We start from the raw sequence: 15,851 nt of genomic DNA, 5'->3' as shown, positions 1-15,851 counted from the left end.
AGATGATTATATAATATAATTTCCAAGGTATATCACTGGGTAAAATACATTGAGGCGGAACAGTTTATGACATGTGTTCCCATTGGGTGAAATAATTTATGATAAATGTGCATGTGAAGATATATACTTACAGGTATGTATAAACCCACATAAATACATACAAAAACATTTGTATTCTTGTATATTTGCACACTATTTCTTTAAAACAACAACAATTGGCTATTACCTAGGGAGATAATGCTTGAGAACTGAGAGTCTGGGGTGGGAGAGAGATTTCCTGAAAATAAACATTTTAAGATCTTTAAAAATACATTTACAATTGGTTATATTATTGAAAAATCCTCCAGTTCAAAGAGTCAGCGAACTAAATCAATTTGTCGCATCTTGCATCCATGAAAAGTAAATTAAAAAACAGATCTTTGATATGGTGTGCTTTTTGTAAGGAAACCAACCACTTGACTGAACGGTGCTTTTTTCAACATTGTAAAAAGATTTTTCTGCTCTTACTGTGTGCCAGACCCAAGGCCAGATGTTTAAAGAAACAAAACTAAACAAACAAACAAAAAAATGTACTTGGCCTCAAGGAGCTCACCATTCAATGGGAGAATCTCACATTCAAAGGCTCAGAGGAAGACTGCTGTTCTTCTGGCGTAGATATAAAATATTTAGGAAAGACAGTTCCTTCCAAAACCATAACAAGAGCTTAGTTCAGCGAACCTTCTCTATAGCTTTCACCAGGTATCTTGGTGAATGTCAATATCTCTGAGATAGTTGATGTCATCTCCACTAAGTTTCCAGGGAAGATCTCAAGAGACTTCTTTCAATAAGAGCTATTAATCATCATAGATTCTGTCCACTCAACTTTACAGAATAAGTTCAATTTCCAAAGGCATTACATTCTTTCCTACCTCTACTCCATTGGCTGTGCTGTTCCTTCAGTTTGGAATGTTAAACTCTTGTTCTCCTTCTTTGGCTAACTCCTACCCAACATCAAATATAGGCTCAAATCCTTCTCCAGGAAAGCCTCTCTGATTCTCTGCCACACAAATTAGGTTGAGAATCTTTCCTCCATGCTCCCACAGCTCTTTCCACCCTATATTCAACCATTTATTTCTCATGGTCTCATATTAAAGTACAAATTTACTTAAAGTTGTATCCCTGGTGTCTGACATAGAGTAGAAACTCAAAAATTGATGAATTCAACTGTAGAGTTTCACTTTGCTCCCCTGGGTTCACCCAGCTTACCATACTAAACTGAATTTTATGATTGACCTCCCTACATGACACACTCCCACCGAACCACTTTTCCAAATCTAAGACATCACACTCACTTGTCCAGTGACATCCCAGGGAAGACAAACTTGCCCAGGCAGATTCGGTAGACAGAGCTCAGGGGAATCCGTTGCAACTGCACACAGCTAAGCATGATAAAGTCATATTTACAGATCAAGAGAGTCTTGTCTGTGACCAGCAAAATCCTCTCCTTCTCATTGTTCCAGTGGTCTATCCTGCAGGAATCATCAGAGAGAATAGGAGTTAATGGCATGGTCTTTCCAAGTCTTTCCAATGGCACTCACTGAAACATCTCTACTAACACAGAAAATAGGGAGCTTTGATCACCTCAGAAGAGGGATTGAGGCATACCTAATGCCATCCTCTCTCTCTCAGTCCAGTTCCATGACCAAGGGAGGAGGCAAGATGGAAGATTGTGGAAAAAATATGATTGCAGAGATGAGTACCCATGAAGGGATTCAGGAGGGGAATGACAAGTTTGTATCATGTTGACAGCCACCTGATTCATGTTCCTTCACATCTTCCTTGTTCACTAGAAAACCTTCATCTTCCTACAAGGACACCAAAATGTCTATTTTTCTAACTCAAGTCTTACCATAAACCTTACTCACCACACACTAGTTTTCTCTAATCCCCAAAAGTTATGTTGCTGAGTAGAGATAAAATGGAGACTAACGCAGCTGCACTGACCCCCAAGCCATCACTACATCTGCTCACCCTATCATATCCTTGAACAAGTGAAGTGGTATTCTCATGAGCCAAGGACAAAGTAGACACTAGATAAGTGTTTACTACATTGATTTGCTTTGGCCTTGAGAGCCTTTCAGAGCATGCATAGAAAATTCTTACTCCAACAACATCTCCACCAGAGAAAACAAGAAGAAATCCAAACAGTGGTGTCTGGTTAGAAGAAAGTATGCATGGTCTGTAAATCCTCTCACCCACAGTACTTTTGCTACCTATTATAGTCTTTAGGATATAGCGCTCATGACTTTTATAAGAATTATTTCAGTACATGTTTTTTTTCCCCCTAAGAGACTTGAAAAGGATGATTTGTGACTGATTCATACCTGAATCCTCACTACATAGAATCAATCAAATGTAAAGATAGAATGGGCATCCCACTCCCATTCATTCTCACACAGTAACCACAGTGCTACTTTTAAAATACAAACAGAATGACGTCACTCCCCTGTTTATTTTATTAAATAGCATCTCTTTGATCTTAGGAGCAAATCCAAGTTACCCATGGACTACAGCATTATATCATAGCAGGCTGAGAACCCTAACTGTCCAAATCATAGTTCAAACGCCTCATGCAAAGAGTATTTCTTCAGTTTCTAAATAAACTTGGCCCTCTATCACACTCTCCCCAATCATCCTGATCCTTCTTCTTTTGTGGACCCATTGCTTTTTGTAAGAAGGAATGATATGTAAAACATTCAGAAGTAAGTACCATGTGGACACAGACTGATCAGAATGGACACCAAAGTACGGAGGGGGTAGGACAAGGCCAGTCAGTGTGAGCTCAGTTGTGTGTGTGTGTGTGTGTGTGTGTGTGTGTGTGTGCGTGTTCCATGAAGGTAGAGACTGTGTGCTTTGGGCTACTCACTCTATCCAGCTTCTGTCAAATAGCCTACACTAAATAAATATCTGTCGAGTGAATAAATGAGTGCTAATCAAAAATTTTGGAGTTTGTTGGGCTAGATGAGGGCAGGGGTGAAAACTTCCAGCCCTATAACTTACTAACTCCGTAAGGTAGAATATTTAACCTATCTTTGGCTCATGCTCCTTATCTGTGAAATGGAGACAATACTAGCACTCATCTCCTAAGTTTGGGGAGAAGATTAGGGGAAATGATCCTTAATCAGTGCTCTATAAATCAGCTGTTACTATCACTGGCAGAGATCTCAGTCACTAAGGAATTTTGGGCAACCCAAATATATGCCATCCTTCAGTATAGCATAACCTAAACACAGAGAGGCAAGAAAAGTCAGGAGTTAAATCAGTTTATGTAATAGGTGGACATATGAAAGAGAGAAAAAGAAGTAAAAAGAGAAGAAAAGAGAGAAAAACAGAAAAAGGAAAAACAAGTAGGCTGGGATCCTTGATAGAGGCCCTATTGCATGGTGGCCATGATGTGGTTTAAGCATTAGCTCTACATCCCCCACCGTCCTTTGAAGAACGTCACATCTGAAGTTAGGCAGCTAGATTATGATAGTAGAATCAGTGGTGGAGAGTCTGACAGATCTGGTTTAACTCCTGGTTCGGCAGCGTCCATCCATTCCAACAACACGGCCATGCTCAACTCCTGACGCACTGAGAAAAGGAAGGAAGTCTAGATCATCTGTTTAACACTCGCAGTCTTAGTCAGAGAGACACCGGGGACTCTGAAATGTCTTATCAGATATCTACATAAATGTCTCTAAATAGCTTTGCATCTACTTAGCAGCAAGTTAAAGCTGCTGCCTAATAAACCAGACTTGGTTTTAGTCTAAAAAAACCACAGCTTTTGGTTGAATGGTTTTACTGAAAATGTCAGCACTCCATAATGAGATTTATTTTAAAAGGTAAAGGATTTGGGAAAAAAAGAGAATTCTTTTTAGGAACACAGAGTGCTCTGCTGTGACACAGATTCTGCATAATTGACATGTCGGGAAAGTCTGAATTCAAGTAAACACACAGATTTATAAATAGTTTGGGGCCACATCTCTAGCTCCTGGGTGGTATATGTATTTATTTAGACTTCAATCACACCTTTTTCCCCAAATAACTCATGGAAAAAACATTGAATTTCATATTCCCAATATTAACATAATTGAAGTCGGGTTGGCAACAATATCCACAGCAAATACAGGGATAGGAATAACAGTAACGTATTGTGGAGATTTACAAAGTCCTTGGATATTGGTGGTCCTATTAATCCTCACAACAACCCTTTGGACCGGATGCTATTGCCCTCATTTTAAAGACAAGGTAGAGACACAAAACCCAGCCATGGTATTGGCTTTCTTCCCAGTACCATCCACCTCAAATAGAGGGTCCTTCAGTTGGTAGGAGAATGTGGTAAAACCCACTTCTGAAAGGAACTGATGTGATGATATATATATCACTCCTGAGACTGTTCTCTCTGGGAAACCTTTCCCCTGAGAAAACACACATCACTATCCCTTTCAAACCTTGTCCTCCACTGGTGTTCCCAATCTTGGAGAAGAACTCCCCTTCCAGTTATGCAAGCCAGAGACTTAGGAGGGAGTCATTCTGGACTCTCCCTTTTCCTCACCTCACCTGCCAGGTCCTAAACATTTGACTCCTAAAATATTTCTCAACACCACCCACTTATCTCCATCTTGACCTTCACCACCCTGATCCAGTCTTCCCTCATCTCACTAGGTGAGACTATCACAGTCACCCTCTCACTAGGTGTGGCTACTAGTCACCTAGACCCAGTTTACCTACATCTCTTGTTCCCTCCTAACTTCTCCACCATACTGCAATGAGGGGAGCCTTTGAAAAAACAAATCTGGCCCTCACCTCTCTACTTTAGTTTCAAACATTTCAACTGTTCCCCAGAGCTCTTAGAAGAAATGACAGAAGTTCTTCACCTGGTCTAAGACGCCATCCATGGTCAAGCCCTACCTACTTCTTCAACCTCATCTCAGGTCAAGTCTCTCCACTCATTCTTCTTGATCCTTCAGTTTCTTGTATCTAACACGCCCACTCCTACTAAAGTGACTTTGGATAAGCTGCTTTCCCCTGAGGTTCCTTACCTAACTGCTATAGTGCTAAGCTCAATTACTCCTTACTCAGGCGAGCTTTCCCAGACCTCTGTGACTACTTCTGTTCTTTCTAATGTACACTTACATAACACCACACATTTCTCCTTCATAGTACTTATCCCAGATGCAATTTTACAGTTATTTCTATGATGACCTAATTAACGTCTGCCTCCTCTCCTATACTATACACTCCACAAAGACAGAGTCAGTTCTTCACATCGTGTCTCCGAGGTTGCATGTGTCCAAAAAAATATTTCTGAAATGAATTAGTAAAGAATGAACAATCCTTGTGCTGTGCAAGCCATATGCCTTGGCTCAGGCTGTTTGGGAACCCTATCCTCACGTTTACACATTGAAATACTCCCCCATAAAATAGCACAGTTTCAAAAACTAATCAGTAACATTGGGGAAATGTACATGGGGTGTAAAAGAAAGAGAGGATACAAAATGTTACTTTCAGTATACTTGCAACTTCCTAACAACAAATCCATAGATCAAAATGGCCACAGTGATTATTTCTGAGTGCTGGGATTTCAAATGACTTTCATTTCTTTTCATGCTTTCATTAGCCAGAGTTTAATTTCTTTTGGCAATGAACATATTCTTTTATGATAAAGAGATATCTTTTTTTAAAAAACAGTCTCACCTATCCTTCAAGTCCCCAGCTTAAATGTTATGTATTTCATGGAGACTCACCCTCACCAGTCTCCAGCACCACCACCCGCCCCCCCTCCCCCCGCCCCACAAAGTAGATGTCATCTTTCTTTGCATTAAAGGCACACAAGCTTTTTATCAGAGCCTCAGCTGTGGCCCAAGTTACGATCTGCTCTATATGACAGTGATGCCTACCTCTAGAATATCCTCTTGTTCCCCCAATTTGATGAGAGACCCCCTAGTGTAGAGAGGTGTTTTAGTCCTATCTGGGTCCCCTCACTATGCCCAACTCAGAGCCAAGAGGGATCATGGTCTTAGCAAGTGAGCAGGGCATGAAAAACCAAAACCGTAAGATTCGTCATCTTATTGTGAGATCCAGCGTCTCTTGGCCGAGGGTTTGCCACATCTGCTGTTGCCACTGCTGTTCCCCAGCACTAGCATCATTCCCCTATTTGATGAAGGGCCTGGACACCCCAGTCTGAAAGGGAATCTAGGAATTCCGTGAGATTTGTGGTTTCCTGGGATGACAACAGTTTTGCCAGCAGAGGGCAACAGCGAACCAGCAATGACAGGCGACCGGGCAGAGCAAGTTTCCAGGGCCCCCACCCAGTTATTCAAACCAGCAAGATGCTTTTCCAGTGGCCCCGGCCCTACCCCTAACAATACTTTCAGTTGCTCTTTTGAGGCTGTGTCAAATCAATTTGTGGTTTAGAAATGATTTTCCTCCAAAAATATTTTTTCTATTATTCCACCACACTTACACACATGCTGTGTGCATACCACACACACACACACACACACACACACACACACCATTCAGTAGAAACATCTTCCCTAATACTGAATAGAGTGACTATACCTGGTTTACAGATCCATCTTCCTTCGTGTGCCCCTCCAGCCTCTTAGCATAGCCCAGACCTTAAAAGAGGAAGACAGTTTCTTGGCTAGCCAGAAATCGGCAACCCAGGAGGAAAACACTGAATCATTCATTCCACACATATTCCCTGAGCACCCACTGGGTTCCAGGCCCTGAAGAGAATCCAATTTGGGTTTGCTCTTGAAACATAAACAGATGAAAAATGCATGGCATTGAAGCAAAGCAATTTCCCTCCCCCTGAGTTAAGAGAAGTCTTAAAAAACCTTTAGCTAAATAATCCACATTAAATTCTTTCAATCATTTGGTTATTCTTTCCTGGGGCTTCTCCAATTTGTTTAAAATAGGGGACCCTCCAAGTAAACACAGTATTCTAATAAAAACCCGATGCCCACAAACCTTCTCTGTTCTCAGATCCCTGACCTGACTTCCTGTGGTTCAGTTCTCTCCCCATTACCCCACGGAGCCAGGCATGTTCCAAGCTCTGTGGTAGCTACTGGGAATAGTGAGAAGAGTATTCTGCTCTTAAGGAATACACAATTCTCTAAGATGTGAGTTGCAATCATGTAGAGAAGAGCTAATATGGCACCCAAAGGTGTGACGAGATTTTATAATTTTAACACGAGTCCGCAGACTCAGGTCTCCAGATTCTCAGCCCACTGCTCACAGGGCTGAGGAAAAGGAACCCAAGCATCTATCTATTTGGCGCCCTTCAAGAACATTCTTTTATCAACACTTCATTTCCCGCTGTTAGGTGTAAGATCTCGGTGTTGAAAAACCACAAGTTGCAAAGCAGGAGTGATTCTTCGGAACCAGCAAAAAGTTTTCAGGAGTATTTTTTTTTAACACTTCCTTAATGTATACCATTGAAGGACAAAGTGTCCCCATAAAACATACAGGATGGGCCTGGAAACATCCACTCATGTATCCACAGACTATTTTTTTTCATGTGTAAGAGAAAACAATGACCATTTTTTCCCCTCAGAAAACAAAGAAGTTTTTGAGTTCTAAAAAATATAATAAAACTATAAGCAATCAGTTTTACTTAGGAAATTATACATATATATAATTTATATGTGTGTATGTGAATATGTATGTGTGTGTATATATATATATATATATATATATATATATATATATATATATGCAAGCCAATTCTGAAGCTTCAGAGATCTACATGCATATGAATAACTCTGCCATGCATTTATCTCAGGTTATAATCAAAAGCCTTCATTTATTGGGGGTCTTCCCTATATCAGGTACTGTGCCAGATATTACACAAATATTACCTGTTTTAGTCTTCATCAAACAATCTGGATGAGTACAGGTGAGGAAGCGGAGAGTTGGGGAGGTATAACAGACTGAATATTTATTTCCCCTCAAAATTCTGATATTGAAGCCCTAACTTCCAAATGATGGTACTAAGCGGTGGGGTCATTGGGAGGTGATTAGGTATAGATGAGGTCATGGAGACGGAGCTCCCATGATGAGATTACTGCCCTTATCAGAAGAGGAAGAGACAGAACTTCCTCCCTCCAGGATGTGAGGATACAATGAGAAGGCAAGCCAGGAAGAGAGTCCTCGCTGAGAACCAAATCTGTGGGCATCTTGGTCTTAGACTTCCCAGTCTCCAGAACTGTCAATAATTAATGTCTGTTGTTTAAGCCACCGAGTCTATGGGCATTTTGTTATAGCAGCCCAAGACGACTAATGCAGGAAGCTAACTTGTTCCAAATAACACAGCCAGGATTCATCCAAGGTGTGTTTCACTTTAAACTCTTATGCTCTTCTCTTTAGCAAACCACCATTCATTAGGAAGCTAATGAAATCTCTTCCTGTAATCAATTAATATTGTTGAATGTCTATATGCTTGATGCTTGAACAACATAGTTTTGAACTGTGTGGGTCCACTTATATGCAGATTTCAGTAAATACAGTACAGAACTGTAAATGTATTTTGATTCCTTTTCTTTTTTTAAAATATTTTCTTTTCTCCAGCTTACTTTATTGTAAGGCTACAGTATATAATACATATAACATACAAAATTGGTGTTCATTGACTGTGTTATTGGTAAGCTTTCTAGTCCACGGTGGGCTCTTAGTAAAGTTTTGGGAGTCAAAAGTTATACATGGATTTTTGACCACAGGGGTGGGGGCTCAGCACCCATAACCCCTTTGTTGTTCAAGGGTCAGTTGTGCCTTATTAAAGACATTACGTAGGTGCTCAGACTTTAAGTCCTCTATAATTATCCCTTAAAAGCTTATAATCTAATGTGGGAGAACATAAATCAGGTGCTATGATATAGAGTGATAAATAATAACACGGAAATTCGTATACAGTGCTATGGAAATCCCAGCTAATGTCTAACATTGATTTAATGCTTACTTTGAGTAAGTTTTTGGTCTAAATTCTTTGTGTAAATTACTTCATTTATGCTCACAGTAATCCCGTGAGGATTTGTCATTATCCCCATTTTATAGATGAGGAACTAAAACATAAAAAGGTCAAACAACTTGCCCAGTTCTGGAACTGGAATTCAAACGGAGGGCGTCTGCCTCTAGACACCATGGTTTTGATTAACCACTCTGTTCTACTGAAAGGCATTTAAAACCACTGAGGAAATGAGGCAAGGCTCTGGATAAAGTGTGCTTGAAGAAGCTTTTGGAATAGCTTGACGCAGAAGGCAGATTAATTAATTTTAGATGGAGGGAACAGCATGTGCAAACACGCACAGCAACATGTACAGAATGACTTTTTGGAAGACACGTGTTTGCACAGTATGTAAATGAAAATCATGAAAACAGAATTACCATAAAAAGGGAGGGTAGCACCCACGAAGATTCTGACTCAGGATCGCTGAGAAGGAATCCCGGGCATCTATCCTTTGAAAAGCTATCCAGATGCCGAACCAAGGTTTTGAAAGACCAAGACATTCTCAGGAGCTGATCTCTCAGGCACTGAGGTGGAACCTTTTTGAGCTTAAACCCAAAGAATTTGTAGGTGGCGCTGGGAGATTTGTGGATTTACCCAACTCTTCAGAGTGGAATGCTACAGAGTAATTCTAAGGAGCATTTTTCCAGTGCAAATACTTAATCATGACCACCCTAACATTATCAAAAGTTCTTTAAACTCCAGGAGTGAACCTCTTCTGCTTCTTAGTTTCCCAGCCAAAATAACTAACCAGAGAGCATCATTATATTATGTCATAATCCCAGCCTAGTCCTGGCACAGAGAAATTGCTTTGTGAATGTTTATTTCTTTTTTTATGTCCCTTTCCTGAAGACAAACTGCACTTGACCAGTAGTTTTGTCAATACTCCTGTGAGCTGAAGACTTATTTTTTTTTAATTTTTTATTTTTATTTATTTTTTGATGTAAAGTTCGATGATTCATTAGGTGCGTATAACACCCAGCGCACCATGCAATACATGCTCTCCTTACTACCCATCACCAGCCTATCCCATTCCCCCACCCCCATCCCCTCTGAAGCCATCAGTTTGTTTCTCAGAGTCCATGAGAGACTATGGACTCTGAAGACTCATTTTAACCACAAATGGGTCTTCATTCCATGGTACATTTCAAGTGCAAGATTCCTGAGCAGTTGTGGGCTTCCTATCACTCAGCCAAGAGTTAGAGACACAGTTCTGCCCCTTACTAGCTGTGAGATCTTGCAAAAGATACTTACTTTTTCTAAAATCCATTTTCCATATCTCTAAAATGAAAATAATAATAATAATAATAATAATAATAATAATACATACCTCATAGGGTTGTTGTGAATTTTTAAAATAGTGCTACAGAGCATTTAGTAAAATACAAAGCACACATAAAATACTCAATTTTTATTGGCTACTTATATGATGGTGATGTGATGATGATGGTGATGATGAAGGAGGAGGAGGAGAAAACAATGAAGAAGAATTCTTTTAAATTCCCTTTAAACACTTTTGCAACAGGGGGGCCTGGGTAGCTTTGTTGGTTAAGCATCAAACTCTTGATTTCAGCTCGGCTCATGTGAGGGCTCCGTGCTGGGTGTGGAACCTGCTTAAGATTCTCTCTTCGAGAGAAAGAGAGAGAGAGTGCACAAGAGGGGCAGAAGGAGAAAGAGAGAATCTCAAGCGACCACACTGAGTGTGAAGCCCAATATGGGCTCGATCTCCCAACCCTGAGGTCACGACCTGAGCCAAAATCAAGAGTTGGATGCTTACCCAACTGAGCCATCGAGATGCCCCAAGGAAGGTGTCTCTTTAGAGAAGCAATACTAGGTGTCCTGTCCAGAAATAATCCCCCTTAACAATCCAACAAATATTTATTGGACCATTATTATGCTCCAGTCTCTATTGATATATTGGTGAGCCAAATAAGCCCCTGTTCCTCTCATGCTTACATTCTACGAAGGCACACAGACAAAAGGAAATGGACACATAAACATAGAGACCAGGTAAAAGGGAGATGAGAATATCTGTGGAAATAGTATCTAGGTAAAGTGAAGAGCTAGTTCAAAGGCCCAGAGACAGGATCCATCACATTTCATAAAACATCAAGGAAGCCGGCATGACCAAGACAAAGGGAACAAGGAACGGAGTGAAGGGAGATGTAAGCAGAAACCACATTCCATGTTGGAACAACCACAATTTCTGTGTGATTTACGAATGTTTTTCATATTAAATGGTTGTCATCCTCCACCTTACAGATGGAGAAAACAACCCCCAATTAAATGACACGCATCTAGTACTAAGTGGCAGAGGCCAGGCCAGAATCCAGCTCTTTGGACCCTCCGGCCCAGACAATGTACATCCCATCTAGCTGCTTCTCCCACTTATTTTTCCTACACAACCAGGCAACTTTTCTCTCCCTGTCACAGTACCATCAGTAAGAGGATATTTTAAAAGCTACACAGAAGAAAAGACTCTGGGCACACCCCATCCTTCTCTCTTTTCCACAGAACGACTGAATAGCTGTTGAATAGTTCAAGTCCCCCACAGCACACCAGGGACTAACAGAAGGCCCACCCCCTGAGGAGCTCTCTCCTCCCCTGAATTGACTTTGGGGTATTCACTTGATCAGAAGCCAAAAAAGCTGGCAGGAGAACAAGGCCTAATTTTGAGAAGGCGGCAGAGAAGAAAGAACAGTGGGACAAGATACAACAAACGCTCACTTCTTGCCACCTCCATTGTATTATTATTTTTAAATAGGAGAGATGTCTATTTACTGTACTATGTTAGTTCAGCTCTTTGGGTACAGGAGACACAGCCCAGATTAGGCGAGCTCAGAAAGAGGAGATATATAAATACTCTGAGGAATCCCACAGAAATCCAAGAGCAGGAACCATTGCATAGTTGGGCTTTATGAAAGCTGGAAAACCACAAAGAACAAAAGCTATTCCCTCAGGGGCTGTCTGTATCATGATTTCTGGGTCTCTCGGCACACTGCATGTTTCCTCTTGACTGCCGTGCTCCCTCTGCTTACTACCAGTGTTTGTTCCTCTTTAATTTCACCTTGCCTATGACCTTTGTTTCCTTCATCCTGACTCCATGAACTTCCAGATCTATTTTCATAGCCACTCTAGCCATTCTTCCCAGTTCAAATGCTCAATATTGGAAATTCTTTCAGTCCAAAGCATTCGTTGGAGCTGTCTCTTTGGATCACAGGCTAGCTAATGGATTAGCTCCACTTTGTCCAATCAGCGATGGCCAGGGGCTGAAGTCGCAGAGGAAAAAATAGGAACTGTCAGTGAGATGCACTTTATTCTTCATTTTCAGAACTGCCCCAGCTATTCTGATTCCTTTGTCTGCATAAAAATTTTGGAATAATATTGTTTATAGTTCCATAAAATCTTGCAGAGATTTTGAAAGGAATCATGTTAAACCTACAGGTCAAATATTGGAGAATTGATATCTTAACTCTACTGCATCTTCCAATCTATGAATATGGTATGTCTCTCGCTTATTTAGATCTTCTTTGATTTCTTTGATCAGCACTTGGTAGCTTTCAGCATGCCACGTCCTATGCATATTTTATTAGATTTACACTTAAGTATTTCATTCTTTGAGTGATTATAAATGTTATTGTATTTTTAATTTGTTTTCACTTCTTTAACACTAGCCTATAGAAATATAGCTGATTTTGCATGATCCTGTACCCTGCAACTTCATTAAAGTAATTTATTAGCTCTGGGAATTTTGTTGCAGATTTCTTGGGTTTTTCTACAAAGATTGTCATACATATGGGACCATGTTTATTTCTTCCTTTCTTATCTGGGTGGCTTTTATTTCCTTTTCTTGCCTTATTATGCTGGCTAAAGCATCCAGTACTATGTTGAATAGTGGTAGTTGACTCCTTTGCCTTCTTCCCAATCTTAAGGAGAAAGCAGTAGTCTTTTTCCACTAGCATGCTGTTAATTACAGGTGTTATGTAAATGTCCTTTATCAAATTGAAAAAGTTCCCCCTCTGTTATTTTTCTGAGAGCTTTCGTCATAAATGTGTGTGTTAAATTTTGCCAAATGCTTTCTCAGCATCAATTGATCTGATCGTGTAATTTTTCTTCTTTAGCTGGTTAATATGGTGGATTACACTGATTAATTTTCCAATACTGAACCAGTCTTATATCCCTTGAATAAACTCCACTTGGTCATGATATATAATTATTTTCATATGTTGCTTAATTTCTATTTGCTACCATTTCAATAAGAATTTTTACATTTATATTCATGACAGATATTGGTTCGTAGTTTTATTTTTGACTATCTTTGTCTGAATTTAGTATCAGGTTAGTACCAACTTCATAGAATGAGCTGGGAATTGTTTCTTCTTCTTCTATTTTCCAAAGAAGATTATGCAAATTGGTGCTCATTCATCTCTAAACATTTCATAGAATTCTCCAGTGAAACCATCTGGGCCTGGAGATTTCTTTTTTGGAGGAGGCTTTAATTACAAATTAAATTTCCTGATTGTTATAGGGCTATTGAAATTATCCACTTCATATTGAATGAGTTGTGGTCATTTGAGTGCTTTGAGTAATTGATCCATTTCATCTAAATTGGCAAATTATTTGTGTGTAGAGTTTTTAGCTATAATCACTTATTATTTTTTGTACTTATTATTATTTTGTTGTTTGCAGGGTCTGTAGGGATATCCCATTTCATTTCTGATATTGGTAATCTGTATGTTCTCTTTTTGTCAGCCTTGCTAAAATTTTCTCAATTTTGTTGAACTTTTCAGAGAACCAACTTTTGCTTCATTAATCTTCTCTATTTTTTATTATTATTGACTTCTACTCTTATCCTTATTATTTCCTTCCTTCTGTTACTATTAAGTTTGTTTTCTTATTATTGTTGCTTTCTAGTTTCTTGAAGCAGGAGTTTGGGTTATTGGTTTGAGGCTTGTCCTCAATTGACTTCAGCATTCTTCCATCAGTGCTATAAATTTCTCTCTCAGGACTGCTTTAGCTGAGTCTCACACATTTTGATATGTTGTATTTTTATTTGAATTCAGCTCAATGTACTTTGTATTTCCTTTGAAACATCCTCTTCAACTTCTGGATTATTTAGAAATATATTGTGTTGTTTTTAAGTGTTTGGAGATTTTCCTGTTCTCTTCCGGTTATTGATTTCTTGTTTGATTCCCTTGTAGTGAAAGAATACATTCTGAATGATTTCAATTCTTTTACATTTGGTGAGGTCTGTGTTGTGGCTCAGGATATGGTGGATCTTGGTAGATGTTCTCTGGGTGCTTAAAAAGAACATTTATTCTGCTTTTTCTGGGCAGAGTGTTCTGAAAGTGATGATTGGGTTCTGTCAGTATGTTGAGTTCTTCTAAATCCTTGCTGACTTTGTGCCTATTTGTCATATTGATTATTAAGAGAAGTCTCTAACTAGAATCATGGATTTGTCTATTTCTCCTTTTCATTCTATGAGTTTTTATTTCACATATTTTCCAGCTTTCTTGTCTGGTACATACACATGTAGGATTGTTCTGTCTTCTTGGTGGATTGACCCTTTTATCATTACACAATTCTTTCTTTGTCCCAGGTAATTTTCTTTGCTTCGATGTCTACATTTTTATTAATTCACATAGCACAACATTTCATTTCTTAAATTTTGTAGTTCTTTCTACTAAAGAGACCAGTGGAAGCAGAAGCTCCCTCTTCTTCACATGGATTACTCTTCTTAGACCCACTCTACCTTCCCTAAAACAGGGCATTTGAGGATAACCTAGGTACCTCATAGAGTAAACACAATTTACTGTTTGTGAATCAGGCAGCATGTTTATTCATAAGATTCTTTAATAGTTGTTTGTATAACAGCTGTAGAGGCCCAAATGCGATGATAGCCTCAATATTAAGACTGAGGTCTTATTTGTTTTCTTTACTGAAACACACACTGGCAGGCCCCAAAATAATAAAAATTAAATTTAGATTATTAGTAAATTATTTCCAGAACCTATTACCTTTCTAAAAATGTCAACACTCTGTTTGATATCTTTCAGTAACTCAAGAAAGAAATGCTTATAGTGGTCACGAAGGAAACATAATGGCAGTGGCGTGCTGTAAATGGTAAGCTCTTTCTAAAATAATGATAATGATAATGATGATGCCCTCATTTCATTTCTTTGGTGTAAATTATCCTACCACAACTGGTTTCAAGATATCAGGGTAAGGTCACCGATCATGTAGTCAAGAGATGCATACAGTTGGCTGTCTGGGAGAGACCACTACACATCACTGCATCAAGGAATAAAGAGGGGCCAGTATAAGGTAATAGGGAGTGACATGACTTGGCAAACTGGTAATACATAACCGATTTAAAAGTATTTGAATGACCTATGGATCTCCAGTTTGTGACTGCAGGAAAAAATACGATCCAAACTCCTTAGCCTGGTACTCAAAATTCCTGACTTTCTGCTTCCTTCCTACCTTTCTAGTTTGTTTCTAGCTCTCTTATTCTTGATCACTGTAATCCAGACACACTGAACTGTTTGTGGTTCCCTGAGCCTATGTCTATTACTCTACATACATTCTTCCCTTTTCCCGGGATGTTCTTCCTAATCATATAGTTTTAAAAATTTCTCTTCCTTCTTTAATCCTGAATATCCCCTTTACCTAAGTCAACAATACAAATGTCAAGTTCTATGCTCCTGAAAGATCATTTGCAGGACCGTATATCAGCATATATCATACTCTGTTTTGACTTCAGTTACATATCCTCTTTCTCTCCAGATGGAGAGCTGCCTGAACACAAAAATCTTGTCTT

The 15,851-nt window shown here is 39.3% G+C and overlaps 1 protein-coding gene across 2 annotated transcripts in view; it reads right to left on the bottom strand.

The window, feature by feature from the left end:
- The window catches only part of TPRG1 (tumor protein p63 regulated 1), a 198,704-nt gene that overhangs the window by 160,310 nt on the left and 22,543 nt on the right, over positions 1–15,851 (bottom strand). For both annotated transcript variants that reach the window (XM_087861512.1, XM_045811264.2), the window contains exon 4: positions 1,332–1,508. In XM_087861512.1, the coding sequence (XP_087717638.1) occupies positions 1,332–1,508 (177 nt within the window). The remainder of the gene's footprint in view (positions 1–1,331; positions 1,509–15,851) is intronic.

Source organism: Ursus americanus, chromosome 4, assembly GCF_024610735.1.
Source record: "Ursus americanus isolate L20-20 chromosome 4, mUrsAme1.1.p, whole genome shotgun sequence".
NCBI lineage: Eukaryota > Metazoa > Chordata > Mammalia > Carnivora > Ursidae > Ursus > Ursus americanus.
This window is presented reverse-complemented; position numbering and strand designations above follow the sequence as displayed.